This window comes from Falco biarmicus, chromosome 1, assembly GCF_023638135.1.
Source record: "Falco biarmicus isolate bFalBia1 chromosome 1, bFalBia1.pri, whole genome shotgun sequence".
Lineage (NCBI taxonomy): Eukaryota > Metazoa > Chordata > Aves > Falconiformes > Falconidae > Falco > Falco biarmicus.
The window spans coordinates 32,576,591-32,591,247 of record NC_079288.1 but is presented as its reverse complement, the minus strand read 5'-3'; the positions used below and the strand labels follow the sequence as shown (position 1 = coordinate 32,591,247).

At 44.3% G+C, this 14,657-nt stretch overlaps 2 protein-coding genes across 4 annotated transcripts in view; one reads left to right on the top strand and one right to left on the bottom strand.

The window, feature by feature from the left end:
* PTPN11 (protein tyrosine phosphatase non-receptor type 11) overlaps positions 1-10,408 on the bottom strand; it is a 30,743-nt gene extending 20,335 nt beyond the window's left edge. For 2 of the 3 annotated variants that reach the window (XM_056330093.1, XM_056330104.1), the window contains exons 1-6: positions 9,892-10,086; positions 5,096-5,218; positions 3,736-3,930; positions 2,354-2,546; positions 1,012-1,128; positions 408-521 (exon numbers count right to left, since the gene is read on the bottom strand). In XM_056330093.1, the coding sequence (XP_056186068.1) occupies positions 408-521; positions 1,012-1,128; positions 2,354-2,546; positions 3,736-3,930; positions 5,096-5,218; positions 9,892-9,905 (756 nt within the window). In that variant the 5' untranslated portion in view covers positions 9,906-10,086. Of the gene's footprint in view, positions 1-407; positions 522-1,011; positions 1,129-2,353; positions 2,547-3,735; positions 3,931-4,040; positions 4,144-5,095; positions 5,219-9,891; positions 10,087-10,279 lie in introns of those variants that run through there. The other variant, XM_056330115.1, reaches the window with a different exon arrangement.
* Positions 10,409-10,530: 122 nt separating this feature from the next.
* On the top strand, positions 10,531-14,657 carry RPL6 (ribosomal protein L6). The gene is made up of 7 exons (XM_056330129.1): positions 10,531-10,554; positions 11,271-11,537; positions 11,631-11,729; positions 12,171-12,314; positions 13,331-13,379; positions 13,778-13,962; positions 14,462-14,657. Exons 2-7 carry the CDS (start codon positions 11,271-11,273, stop codon positions 14,612-14,614), a joined length of 897 nt encoding a protein of 298 aa, XP_056186104.1. The 5' UTR covers positions 10,531-10,554; the 3' UTR covers positions 14,615-14,657.

The following is a 14,657-nucleotide window of genomic DNA, read 5'->3' as shown; positions in this document are numbered from 1 at the left end:
TGGCCTCCAGAAATGTTAATCCAGCCTACAGACCTCTTTCTGTCCATGTGAAGACAAGGAACATGGGAACAAACCCAATTAATCATCCTGGTGGGCCAGATAAGAGTAGTAAGGTGCTCTCACGATGGGGAGGATATTCAGGAGGGATTGTGCTATGTACTGAATGAATAGCACTAAAGAACTTAATTACCTATCAGAATCAGGAAAAAAGGTAAATATTTCAATCCACAAGAGTGGAACTAGTAAAATTTTAACACACACTGTACCTGACACAGGAGATGGGAGCAAGAACAGGGATCTGAAGCAATGGAGGAGGAGATAAGAAAACGCCAGGAAGGCAGAAACAAACCTAACTTCTTTGTAGTGTAGAGATTTAATACCATAACACTTGGAAAGTAATGAAGTACCTCAAATTCTTCCCAGAAGCCCTGCTTGACTTTATCCGTAGTCTCTGCTAGCTTGCTTAGCTCTCGCACTCTGCTTTCAATCTCTGCAGCATTAATACGGGTAGTATTCAGAGGCTAAGAAAGATACAAATATTAAACAAAGGTATAACAAGTGACAACTGTGAGAAGACAGCTAAAACACAAATTCTAGGATCCAGGCATGTATTTGGACTGCAAAACTTTATAATTCATACAATGAAGGGCAGTGAGAGTAGACAGGAAGGGGGCAGGGAACAAATGCTTTAAGATGAAATCTCAGGGTTGGTCTTCGATACATTAAGTTGTCTCATATCTGGACTAGTCCTGCAGTCCCTATGGACCACAATGAAACCGAGAAATTCTGCACGCATCAGAGACACAAGAGTCTGTCCCTTCACAGGCACATAAGAAATTGTTCCCATTTAAATGACTGACTTCTTCATCCGGTTCCATGAAGTTTAGTTCTTCATTTTTGCGTTATGGAAGAAAAAAACCTCATGTCTCTCAGAACATACAGAAAATCCTGCACTTCAACAATATATTCTAAAGGTAACAAAGCTTAGTGGTGTCTTCTCCATTCACTCACCTGCTTGAGTTGCAATACTGTGCCCAAAGTTTCTACCATAGGGTTCTTCTTGTAATGTTCCACTAGATCTGTCAGAGAGTCAAATTTCTCCCCTCCACCAACATCGTATTTTAGATCCTTAAAAGACAGATGCTTATCAAAATAAACACGCTTCATACAACGACATCTACACTAACATCATCTTTACACTACGCAACATACAACAAATTATCTCCAAAACAATATGTAGAAGAATCTAGTAAGACCCTTCTGCTAAGGGATGGTAGAACCTTAATAAAAAGAAACACACATACAAACTATGGAGGAGGGCATTTCCCTTTTTGTCATCTAATTGAAAATCATTTTATCTGCCTTTTCAGGAGGGCTGATTCCTTCTGAACTGAGGTTCAGTCAGCTCAAGCAGACTACCTGAGCTACATGATTAGAATCCAGGGAATAGCTTTATAAATCAATTCAAATTCCTAAAAGAGTGTCATTGCCTCCTGAAAGGCTGGTATTGACTGGCATCACCCCTATTATAAGGAAGCAGAGCTGAGTTATTTTCCTCCATGTCATAACTACTACTAGTAGTTAACTGCAAATCAAAGAGGTTTTCTTGAAAAAAAAAAGAAAAGAAAAAAAAAGGTAGACATTCTGGTAGTTTAGCTTTTAGTCTTGATAAGCCATTTTACCTCCAAAATACTTCTATTACTGCATTTTAGTTGTTTTTAAACAATTAAGTTGTTGCACTGTCTTTTAGGCTAACAGAAGAAAAAAAAATGACAAAATCAAAATCTTTTTTTTTAAGAGCAACCCATGGACGTATATGAAAATATCAGAAGACTATAATTTAATAATACTTCAGTGAAGAACTAACCTATAATAAAATCAAGGTTCACATTAAGTGTTCCTTGGATTCAATATGCAAAATTTTCACAGAATGTTGATCATCTATCAGGTGCAACTTTATAAACTGACAGGAGAAAGACATATTCAGATAGATCTCTATTTGTCCAATTACTTATATTTTTATATAATTCATCCAGGAGACTGCAACTCACTTAAGAAGATTCATGAACATGAAAGGCTCCATCAGCAGAGGATTTGAGACAGACTTCTGATGCAATCAAAAGCAAATCTATTAGAAGGTACTTGACAGCATAGTATAGTACGACATGATTCAGTCAGGCAAGCAGTCAAAAAAAATAAAACACTTATAGATGATATATAGCACACCCAGTACCACAGGGAAAGGGGAAATGTATTCAGCTCTCTGCAGTGAGGTGCAAGATGGCCCTCCTGTTAGAATAAACCCACTGCCCATGGAAGTAGCCCTGTTAAAGAAACTCGTGCTTCATCATACCTGGCAGTGAATCATGACATGTGTCACTTTAGACTTTCCATCATTACTCTCTCCTTTATCATCTCCTGTCCGGACAGAAAGAACAAAGTCCCCAGGATGGCTTTGACTCTCACGCACAAGAAAGCTTCCATGTTTTCCTTTTTCTGTTAATAGTTTTTCAGCTTCTCTTCCAGAGAGATGCCCATGAAACCACCTTTTAAAGTAAGATAATAGACAGGTACCCTACTTGTCATTCCAGCCATGTCTGAATCTGCTTGTTCTAAATATTACATATAAATATATTATAGTATATCAATATATTGTTATATATAAAAAGTTTATGTACACTAAACAACAATGCACTGGTCTACAAAAGGCTCAGTTTATAAAAACAATTTTTAAAAATGCCTTGGAAGCATACATGTACATACACATGAGTGATTACAGAAACACTTCGAAGCAAGCACTTCCCTAAGCGCCGAAATCTGCATGTCACACAAGCTTCAAATGAAGCTTTGATTTGGAATCTTTACAACAATCCAAATGGACTCCTTGGTGTCCAATAAACACAGGCTTACACTGCAACTGTTTCTTCAGTCAAGGCATTTATTCTTCTTTTATTTCTTTCATAAGACACGCTTCCCTGAAAAACCTGGGAGAACTTATTTTTGAGACATTACCTTTCCATCACATTAGGTACTGGACAGGATAATCACACCAGTATCATTTCTTCAAGAAACATGGCCAAAAAGGCAATAATCCTCCTCACTACTGTTAAATACAAGCCATTCTGAGGAGTAAGAGAACTTGGTTTAATATTCTTCCTTAGTTTTTGACTTCTAGGAACAAGTTGGTATCTACTGGCCATAGAGGTTTATTTCTGACATATGCATGCTTCCTGAGTATATGTCAGGTCTTAAGTCCCAGATCCTCCTCACCAGCCATGTCCTTAAAACATGAGTTGGAGCAATCTGAGGATGCTCATATCATTCACTTTCTTACACATATGCTCACTGCTGGAAAAATCATATAAAGTTATGCCCAGAAACATACCTGGTAGTTCCTTGCAGTTATAACAGCTCCAGGCAGCTTCAGGAGAACTTCTACAATAAAACGTTCTCCCAGTAAAAATAAAGGGAACTATGCTCTCTTTTTTATTATTGTGCACACCAGGAAGAATGCTGAAGAAAACAGGTTCTGAGGCTTGGATTGCTTTACCTTTTAGTCACATTTATTAGTCTACTTTGCAAGTAACCTTGTGGAAACCAGCGGGACCACTTTTAGCAGAAGATAGCGGCCACCCTTTCATCAAATGGAAGCTGATTGTAGTGCTAATAAATGTATGTGTTTACCCCTATGAAGAAGTGCACAGACACTGAGCTTTTCACCACCATTTCTCTGACCTTTCAGATGTAGGATCAGCACAGTTCAGTGGATATTTCAACTCTATAACATCTCCATTCTTTTCCTTGAGCTGTCCATGATGTTCCATATAATACTGGACTAACTCAGCCAATGTAGCAAACTTCTCTCCTCCATAGAGGTCATAGTAGTCTCCTGTGTTCTGGATCTTGATGTGGGTGACAGCTCCAGTTCGTCTAATATTTGAAACAAAGGGAAGAAAACAACCACACAAGTCAGCTGATTTCTAATCAATCACTTATATATTTAGCGTTCTGTTGTCCGAGTTAGAGAAATCCATACTTACATTTGCATCACTTTCCAACTGAAATATTGCAGAATAGCTAAGCTAGTGCACCTCTGAAGTGTGCTTCAGCCACATTTCAGTGGCTTGCAAGAAGGGGAAGTGTCTGTCCAACCGTCAGGAAGAATAGGAAAAAAAGAAACTTAATTCCGTAATGAAGGAATCCTTGAAGCCAGTGTAAGCTCTGCGGCCTCAAGATCTCCAATAGAAATCCCTCAGACCCCCAAGAACTGCACACACAAGCACAAGGGCAGGGGGGAGGGGCGGGAGAAGAATTCAGCATTCTCAAGACACCCATCAAAGCCTGTTTGCTCCTTTCCCTAGAATTTCACACTAACTGCCAAGATCTCTCCTTCATTAAACAGTTGCCTCTGCCTGATGCAAGTCATTTGCTCCCACAGCCTCTAGTATTAATGAAAAGCAGCTCTCTGAGTGTCCCCTTCTGTTCCACGAGGCTCATTATCTCAAAGGTATCCAAGCAATTCTTATCACCAATTCCACTTTTCCCTTTTCCTTTATCTACTTCCTCTTGCTGTCCTTTCCCCATCCCTAACCACTACACATACAGCGTCAGGGGACAAATGTTACAAAAGGCCCATTTTGGAAGCTGGAAAAGCACCACCATTGCCCTTAAAAACTTGCTGACTTTTCCTGTAAGAAAAGAGGCTGGATAGCATTTCCTTGCACATGCTTGATCAGTAATTCTTACAATCTCTGCTACTTTCACATGGTTACCAAAAAGATTACTTTTAAGGGGCTAAAAGTAATGCTTTTATTAATCTATTTGTGCTTCTCCTTAATGTTTCTGTGTCTCTGCAGAATCAGAAATCACTGCCCTCCAACCTACAGTTTCCCCAAGTTGGGTAAAAGTATTTAAGAACCTCTTCAGGGAAAACGGGAGAAAAAGAAGAGGGGGAAAAAAGCAAACAAACTAAAAAGCGATCCGTGCATTCTTTCATCTCTACAAGTAGTTCATCTACAACTCTTTCCCCACAGAACAGCATCAGATGAAAACCCTTACCAGTTTGGGGAGAAAGTCAAAAGACATTTACACTTACCTAACAGAGAGCGTGAAGTCTCCAGGGTTACTTTTGCTGGGCCGTGCCAAAAAGCTGCCATCCACTCCTCTCGTTAATAGTAGGTTTTCTGCCTCCACCCCAGTAATATTTGGATGAAACCATCTATAAGAGGTTAGAGCGTTAATAAATAAATAGAATAAATAAATAAATAGAAGATCATCACATGACAAGACTAAACAGAACAATCCAACAGCTTCAAAACCAGGAAGTACTGAGTTTTGTTCCTAAATGAATAAGAATTCCTATCTTAACAGAAAGCATAAATTATTAATTTCATATTACATTGCAATTTTATGTATTGGTAAGAGATGCTTTGTAAGCGAAAGGGCTATACCTATACATACTCAGACTGCTTGGATTAAAATGGTATCAAAGGTATACAATGTAAAGAGAGACCACAAGTCATAGATTTCCCTTACTACAGGTAGACAGGACACACAATGAAACTGAAAGACAATCAGGAAAACCACTTAAAAACAAAACAAAAGTGACATCTGACAACATTTTAAAGTTAAAAATTTAACAAAACCTCATGCTTTAGGGCACAGGCTGACCACCAGCTGATGCGGGTCAGGCAGGAACTTCACTTGTGGACAACCTATTCAGTTGCCCAGTCTTCTTCCACCTTCCTCAAAAGAATGTGGTGCTGACCGCTGCCAGATGCAAGAGCACTGCTCCGTCTTCTAACTACCATGGCAATTTCTCTGCTCCGAATATATCCCGCTTAAATACAAACACCAAGGAATCTCATATCGATATTCACCACCCACAAACAGCCTTCCGAATGACTAATGTAGTGCCCTGCCAAAGGAGAACTGTATATGGTCTGTATCTAAGAAGCTCACTGTCCCCACCTATGGCATTAACTTTTGAGGGACTTACTCTTAGCCATTCAGTTAACACATCTGCGTTTTCTCTTATCTATAATCAAGGATTTTTATTGCACTCTTGCAGTACTAAACTACATCTCTGTATTCCAGATGAAAGGGGGTTTTAATAAGGCATGATTTTAGAAGACAAACTTGGAGAAAAACCAAAACCAAAACCATGCTACCACATAGTCCAGGGACAGAGGTGAACACAGCCACTAAGAACTGTTTTAGTGGCTTTGTCTGACTTGTATTTGGCAATTAAAATATCACCTTTATTTTTCAGAGTTGTCATAAATCAGACAGTACGCAGGTCACAAGTGAAAATGCACATCTGTACGTGCAGAAAGAACACAGACTACTCCTCTTTGTACCCGAGGTTCTCTGTTTCTCCAAAGTAAGGCAAAACATTAAGGCTAAAGACTCTGCAACTAATCTCATTACAAATATGAGTGCTGTATCTAAAAAAAAATTGAATAGCATTTCTGATCATTCCTGATACAGTCAGCATTTCACGCTAAATTGCTAAAACAGCAAAACATGAGGGTGCATGTCTAAATTTAGGGTTATTATTTCAATTGTTTCAGCAGTTCCTTCTGTACTGAAAAGTTGACAATATTCCTACCCAGGCCTTGTCCAGCCTATTCTCTTAGAAATGGTTTCTCATGGAAACATTCTGGAGAGTTTCAGAGATTCTAGAATATCCAGACCTCTAGCAAGTCATTCAAATTGGAATTAGGATTACTTGTGTAGTGATTCCATTTCAGAAGTAAGTGACTCTTCTTGTCAGTCTTGCTTTTCTTTCTAGTTAAGGATATTCTGCTTGCACCAAGCAAAACTAGTGACTACTACCATATCTTTAACTGAAGAACACCACCAACAAAAAAATCATCAAACCTATGCAGCAAAAGTCATGAAAAAAAAATTAAAAAAAATATTTTCAAGTTACTGCAGCAAATGGGAACAAATTAATAAATAATGTTACATTTATCTAATGACTACTCAAAGATCAAGAAAATTTCTGATTGATGCAGTCTCACAAAAGAAACTGCACAAGCATCAGTACCTAGGATGAACTGAACATTAAATAATGGATTTCAGAATATAACAGGTTGGTCTGCAGAAGCTGATAATATATTTACCACACTTCCACCCCTAAAATATCACTTCCATTAGGAGAAACCAAAAAGCAAACCAAAGAAAAGTGCAGCAACATTTTAAACAGTTTATAAGCTTTTTGAATACACACAAGATTCAAGAGATACCTTTGAAAGGTTTTGAATTTATATCAAAAATGCATAAAAACCCAAAGGAGAAATTATTGGAATCAGCCCTACAGATTTATTATATAGTGACACTCCATAACCTTTAATTAATATATCTCCCATATCTTATCCTAAACCCTAATGCATCTGGAAGTAACTGTACACAAGTTGTTAAAAGGTGTAAAATAACAGAAAAACCCCCAATAATTTAATGAACAGACAGGACTACAAATAACTTGTGCTTAAAGGAGAGGGTAAAAAGATAACAGGTTGTTTAAAAAAAAAAAAAATCTCACCCCCACATACACATACGCTCCCACTAAAGATGGCAAAAAGTCAGTAAGTATAGCAAAAGAAAAGCTACATCTGGGAGACCGATGCAGCTTGTTGCACTTTACGTAACTTTTGTTCTAATGGTAACTTGTACTCCTGCTCTCTCATCTTTGTATTTTTGGCTTTGAGTAGGAAGATGCATTTGTCAGCCACCCCAAATAGAAAAATGGGGGTGTTAGTGATCTCTGTTAAATGGTTCCGGACCGGTGATCAAGATCGCTTCATTTGAAGTACTGCCATCACATGTGTGCTTTTGAACCTTGGTGGCTACATCCCTTCCAAAACTGGAGGAGAGAGCAAAGGGGACTGCAGACACAGATACCAGTAACATAACCCCTATAGAGGACCTTCTCTTACGCTGCCTTTTATAGGGATGGAATGCATTTTAGACTTTTTTTTTCTGCTTTCCTTCTCCAATCTCTATTATGAGCAGGTGCAGAGGCTATCGCAAGCAAAGGGCATCACAGCCAATAAGTACAATCAAGAAAGTAACACAATGCACACAAACCCACACTCTAATTAAACTAGCTGCCCTCACTATGCATGGAATACTCCTTACAGCAATTCTGAGTTGGGGGGTTCAGCAGCATAACATTCCAAGTCTCTTATTAGTTTACAGTAAGATGAAAATGTTGGCAGAAAAGTAACCAGTGACATAGCAGAAGTCTCAATTACAAAACTAAGGGGATATCAGCTGAGCAAGACACCTTTTGATGAAAAATAACACATGGTAGGAAATACAGCCTCAATACAATTCTCTATTTTTTTAGCATAGTACAGAAAACAGCAGGATTTTTAAGTCCTACATTGCCAGCATATTTCTCTTACCAAACTGAAGAGAGAGAAGAAAAAAAATCAATACATTTTTCCATACTGTGACTGGGCTTTTCTAATCACCTTTTCAAGACCAGGAGAGATTAAATCAGTTCTAAGTCTCAACTGTCACAAACACAGCATTCAGAGAGGCAGTGACTGGTAGTTTAATTACTCCAATTAGGCTCATCAGTTTCTATTTCTCATCTTTTTTCAGCCTCCTTCACAAGTTACAATTTAAAGTTCTGAGCAGAATATGAGGATTACTCCCGATAATGAGGAAGTTCACAAGTGTTTCCAAAAGGTAACTTTCACACATCTTCCGACGTGCGAGTAGGGACATGCAGAAAACACAATATATGCTAGAGATCCTCCACAGGCTTCCGAAGACCCCAAATCCAAATTCAACTATAAATGGCCACAGACTGAAAATCAACCCATCTAGTTTCACCATCTTAAGCAGAATAAGGAAGAGAATAGCCCAGTGTTGAAGAAGTTATACTTTAATTGATATTACTTAAAGAGATGTATCAAATTTCAGAATTGGTATGTTAGATAATAAAATAACAGTCTTTTTCGGTTTTATGACAGTAAGTCCTTGTAAGTCTTAACATTTACCTTAACCTCAGCCCGAAAAGGACTGCTAACACAGACAAACATCAAAATACATTAAGGACAGCGAGAAGCTACAACAAAGAAACAGATTCAACTGTTTATCATCCTGATTTTTGAACGCCACAGGGTTTTGAGATCAGACCAAAAGAAAAATAAACGAAGAGCCCAGATCAGGTCAGCTTACCAACACTCATTTGAAAGCTGGCTCGCATTTTAATTTCAGTAACATCACTAGCGCTGGACTAGAGAGAGCAACGCGAGCCTCCCTGGCCTGGGATACTGGACCAAGAACTGAGTGGGATGCCAGGTGGATAAAATTCATCTCCTAGCTCCGGTTCAAGTGCACATGCTTGGCACAGCCACCCGCACCCCCTCCCCCGGAGCCAATGTTACCGTGGCAGCTCTGGGCTCTTCACGGCCGGCGGCGGACCCCGAAGCCATCCGGCTCCCTCGCCCCACCGGGCCCCCAGCCAGGCCGGGGAGGGCGCCCCGGCGCCGTGCCGCGCCGGCTGGGCGAGGGTCCGCCCGCCGGGGAAAGCCGGGCGAGGCGCGGGGAGCCGGGCCAGCCAGGCCCCGATTCCAGCCGAGGCGGCGGCTGCGGCCCCACGACGACGGGAGCGGAGCCATCGCACCCCAGGAGCGGGCGGGGAGAGGCGCAGGGACCGGCTGCAGGCAGCCGGGGGAGGGCTGCCCCTGCGCCGCAGCCGTGGGGCGCGGGAGGCCCTGCCCGGCCAGGGAGGCCGCAGGGAGCAGGCCTGGCCCAGCGGCCCCCCGGGAGCCGGCGCTGCGGGGCCCGGGCGCTGCGCACCACGGCAGCAGGCGGCCCCCTGCCCGCCGCCCCCTACCCACGCCGGGCTCGGCGCGGCTCCCTCCCGCTCACCTCCGGGATGTCATTTTCCTCCCGCAACACCGGCGGGTGGCGGTGCGCCCGGCCGCCCCCCTCGACGGCCGCCTCTCACATGGGGGGAGCCCCCACGGCGCGGGCCGCGGCCTTACGGGCGCCCTGAAGGGAGCGTGAACAACGGCCGCCTCAGGCCCCGGAGGCGCACGGAGCGCGGCGCGGCCCGCCCTGCGTCACCCGCCCGCGCCGTCATCGGCCTGCGCCGACGGCCCGGCCCCGCCTCCACCGGCCCGCGGCGGGGGCGGCCTGTCAGCGCCCCAGGGAGCCGGCCCGTGCCGCCCAGCGGGCGCTGGACACACCCGCCACCGGAGCTGCGGGGCCTCGCCCCGCGAAGCCGGGCAGAGTGGGGGTGGGCGCGGAGCCTTACCTCGGCCGTGCCCCGAGCCGGAGACAGGGTCAGGCAGCGGCAGGACAGCGAGCTCCGCTCCCGGATCCCCGGGCCACCACACCGCCCCCTCGGTGCCGGGATGCGGGTGTCCGGGGCTCCGGCCCGCCGGCCCCTGCCCGGGTAACTGGGGGCTGCTCCGGGCCGGGCCGGACTACCAGTCCCAGCGTGCTCCGCGGCCGGCGCGCTGACGTCAGACGCCGCGCTCTCTTTAGGCCGCTTGTACCCGGATGTAGGTCCCTTTCCCTCCCCGGAAGGTAAGAATGGCGGAGCGGTGGCGGGCAGGGCTGGGACCCGGCGGGCGGCATCCGCTGCCATCTGCTCTCGGGTGGCTGCGCTGGGCGCGCGGGCTCGGTCTGACGCCCTCGGGGAGACGGCGATGAGGCGCGGGCGCCTATATGGGGGCGGAACGGGCGGTTTGGTCGCCTCCGGACAGGCTAGGCCGCGGCTGGCTGTGGAGGCCGAGCAGGGCCGTGACCGGCAGGGCCGGAGCCTCTCGGGGCGCGCCGGTGCCCAGCGGAGAAGTGGGAGCAGGGCTGGGCTGAGGCCGCAGCTGGAGGCTTCGGGGGGCCGAGCCGTGGAAGGCCGGCGCAGCCCCGCCGTGTGGCGGGGCCTAGCAGCTCTGGCTGAGCCGGAGGAGGCCTGAGTGCCGGGCGGCTGAGAGCAGCCTCGGGGCGGAGGCGGCCTCGGCAGGTGCTGGTATTTCCTGGGGCTTCCTGCTGGGGAGGGTTTCGGTGCACCCGGCGAGCTTGCAGCTGCTGTAGCACAGAGGAGCGTTCCACGTTATGGATGGGCGTGCAGTGGGCAGAATGGTTTTTGACTCCTGATCAGCCACGGCTGTGAGAGGTGGTTGACAGCTATTAGAATGGCATACAGGATCAAGTTCTGATTCTTTAATTTTGTTTCTGTGATTTAGATGCTCCTCTGCGTATCTTGTAATAAATCATAATTTCTGTTTTATTTGCATCCACAGATGGCGGGTGAGAAGGCGCCCGGTGAGAAGAAGCCAGGCGAAAAAGCGCCTGGTGAGAAGAAGCCAGGCAAGAAAAAAGCTGCTGAGAAGAAGCCAGCTGAGCAGAAGACAAGCCAGAAGGAAGCAGGTGACAAGAAGAAGAGGGTTAGGAGGCATCATGCCAGCCGTAACCCTGTCCTGGCCCGAGGTATCGGGAGATATTCTCGGTCAGCCATGTATGCCAGAAAAGCATTGTACAAGCGCAAGTACACCGCTCCGGAAACAAAGGTAGGACAATAAATACGGCATTTAAATAATCACAATATTCATGGTGATCTTGGTTTGAAATGTCATTATGTTTTCCCTTTTCCTTGCCTATAGATAGAAAAGAAAAAGAAAGAAAAGCCACGTGCAACCATCACCAAGCCAGTGGGTGGAGACAAGAATGGAGGCAGCCGTGTGGTTAAAATCCGCAAAATGGTAAGGAAAAGAACTCGGATGTTTGCACTTTAATGCTGTTAGGTGTAACTGTTGACTAGGTGATGTGCCTCCTGGTGCCGTGCTTCACTGAACTGTCAGCAGTTATATCCTTGAGATACAGACCCAGCGACTGTCGTTCTTGGGGAGATGCTGGTCATTTAGAAAACAGCCAGTAGGCACAAGTGGGTTCTTTTCTGCCGTTTTGTGTTGCTGTGCTGAAGCAGAAGCACGTGTAGAAATACAGAACTGGTCTGAACTTCCGCTGCTGCGTAATTTTACAGAAGATATTCAGTGTGTTCTGCTTGTTGCAGCAGAAGAAAAATCTTCCAGAAGTCATCTTTAGGGAAACAGTATCTCTTACGAAAGAAGGAATCTAAACTGTAGTGAAAGTTTTCTGTCCTGTGGAATACAGGGTAGTACATTGTTTTCCTCTTCTTCCAGCCCAGGTACTATCCCACTGAAGATGTTCCTCGCAAGCTTTTGAGTCACGGCAAAAAGCCCTTTTGCCAGCACAAGAGGCGGCTGCGGGCCTCTATTACTCCAGGAACTGTTCTGATCCTTCTGACCGGCCGTCACAGGGGCAAGGTAATCGGGAACGTCCTTCCTGTTGACTCTTAGAGTGGCTTTGCAGCATTTCTGTGCTGAAATTGTTTTGACTGAGCTGAGGTACCATGAATTTACCAGCCAATTTCACAGGATTCTACTCGACCACTAGATAACAAATCTGCAAATCAGTTTTCCTGTGAATTGTCTAGATGCTTTCCCTTGTCTTTAGGGAAAACAGTCCTATGAACTAATGTAGAACTAATGTTCTACACCGTGCTGAAAGGCAAACAGGCTAGTCCAGTTGCTTAGACAAAATTAAGGGAGTCTTGCTGCAATGCAGAAAAGATGTAGACTTGTGTCAAGCTAACTTTGCGCTGCAGAATAGCAGAGGCGATGCCAGTTTCTTATTGTTGCAACAAGGACCTCAGACTAGGTATTGCAAAGGAAGAATTACATTTTCAATCTTGAACTAATTATCAAGGTAACACTTGATTGTTATATTAAGATGTGTCTTAGTCTTAATGATGTTTACTAATAGGTCTTAACTGACATCCTTTATTTTCTTTAATTTATTGGCTTTAATGTCCCGTTACTTAAAAGAATGCTGTTCAAAGGAGAACATGACCAGAAAGATTAAAACACAACTGGGGGGTGGCTGTGACAGTGTGATATGTTGTGGTGCCCCTCTTTATCTTGTTTTTATCTTGTTCCTGCCTTTACCTCATACAAAGAATTTGGGTGACAGGATGGCTGTCTTGTCATCCTGTAGAATAGGCAAAGATTAAAGAAATGTACTAATTGGTTTTGCTCAGCCTTGAATGATGAAGCATGTGGAGAGCTGCGATCTGTCATAGATGAGGTAACTGTGAGAAATGTCGGTAGTTTGGCTTAGGTGGTGGTTACTTCTCAAGGCACACTGTTGCACCCGTGCCTGGATGCTTTATCGATGCTGACACGACACCAGTGACAGGCCGAGGTGGGATGGTCCTGGTTTGGTTGCAGTATTTGAGAGTGCTGGGACCTGAGGACTGATGTCACATCTCCTCTCTTTTCAGCGTGTTGTCTTCTTGAAGCAGCTTGATACTGGCCTTTTGCTTGTTACAGGTAAAAAAATATTATAAACTGTGATGATTTTTGTTTGGGGGTGGGGAGGTGGATTTGGGGATTTTAAGTTCAGGTTTGTCTCTGGTCAGTAGTGCTGCAGATCCTCCTGCAGGTGGTATGGCACATCATGTGTTCACGTAACTGCGTGGAATCACATTTTGTTTTTCCAGGGAGGTGAATTAAGCTTCAATATCTGAGTACTTGGAAGAGATCAGGAAGCATTTGTTGGCTTTTCTAGAGGCTGTGATGAAGGGCTTTGTGGATTGTTCAGATTCTAGATGTAGGCATCTCTGGAAGAGACTAGTCCTCTCCTACACCACAAAAATCCAGTGTAAAAGCAGTGGTTGTTCCCAGGAAAGCTAACCTTGTTCTCTCTTTTGTCTTTCCTCTGCCTTTAGGACCCTTGGCTATTAATCGTGTCCCTCTGCGTAGGGCCCATCAGAAATTTGTTATTGCTACATCTACAAAGGTTGATATCTCTGGAGTGAAAATTCCCAAGCATCTCACTGATGCGTACTTCAAGAAGAAGAGGCTGCGTAAGCCCAAGCACCAGGAAGGCGAGATCTTTGACACTGAGAAAGAAGTAAGAAGCGTGTGTGTGTGTTTTTTCCATGCTTTTGTTAATATAAAGCCAGGCTGGAAAGAGGAGAAATACCATGAAACAAATGGACAATTGAATTTTAAGTGGTCCTCAAAGTGAGGTAATTTCACTACAATTAATTAATACAGCAGCACTGAGATAAACCCCTTTAAAATTTGGGGATTCTTTTCTGCTTGAACCCTAGCAGAACAGCAGCAATGATTATTCCAGTTAAATATCTTTTTTGACCGAGAAACACCTTTAGTGTTTTGATCCTGCCAACAGCATGCTGCTGGCTCTGCTATCTGCAACATAAGCCAAACAGTGGCTTCAGTTCTCTCTGCCACCTCCGGTCTCCTACCACCTTTCCCATATTTAGAACAAATGGAGAAATAATTTCTTGAAAATGCCAGACTTGGGGTTTGCCCTGAATTTTGTCATCTCCGTAGAAGAGTCTGAAGTCACTCTGCAGGATTTTAACATTATTCTTTGTACTTTCTAGAAATACGAGATAACAGAGCAACGCAAGTCAGACCAGAAGGCAGTGGATTCGCAGATCCTTGCACGAATCAAGAAGGTGCCTCAGCTCCGTGGGTACCTGCGTTCTACATTTTGTCTCTCAAATGGAGTCTATCCTCACAAATTGGTGTTCTAACTGTTCTGAAAACACCACATTAAATCTGAAGGGAAAAAAGCAA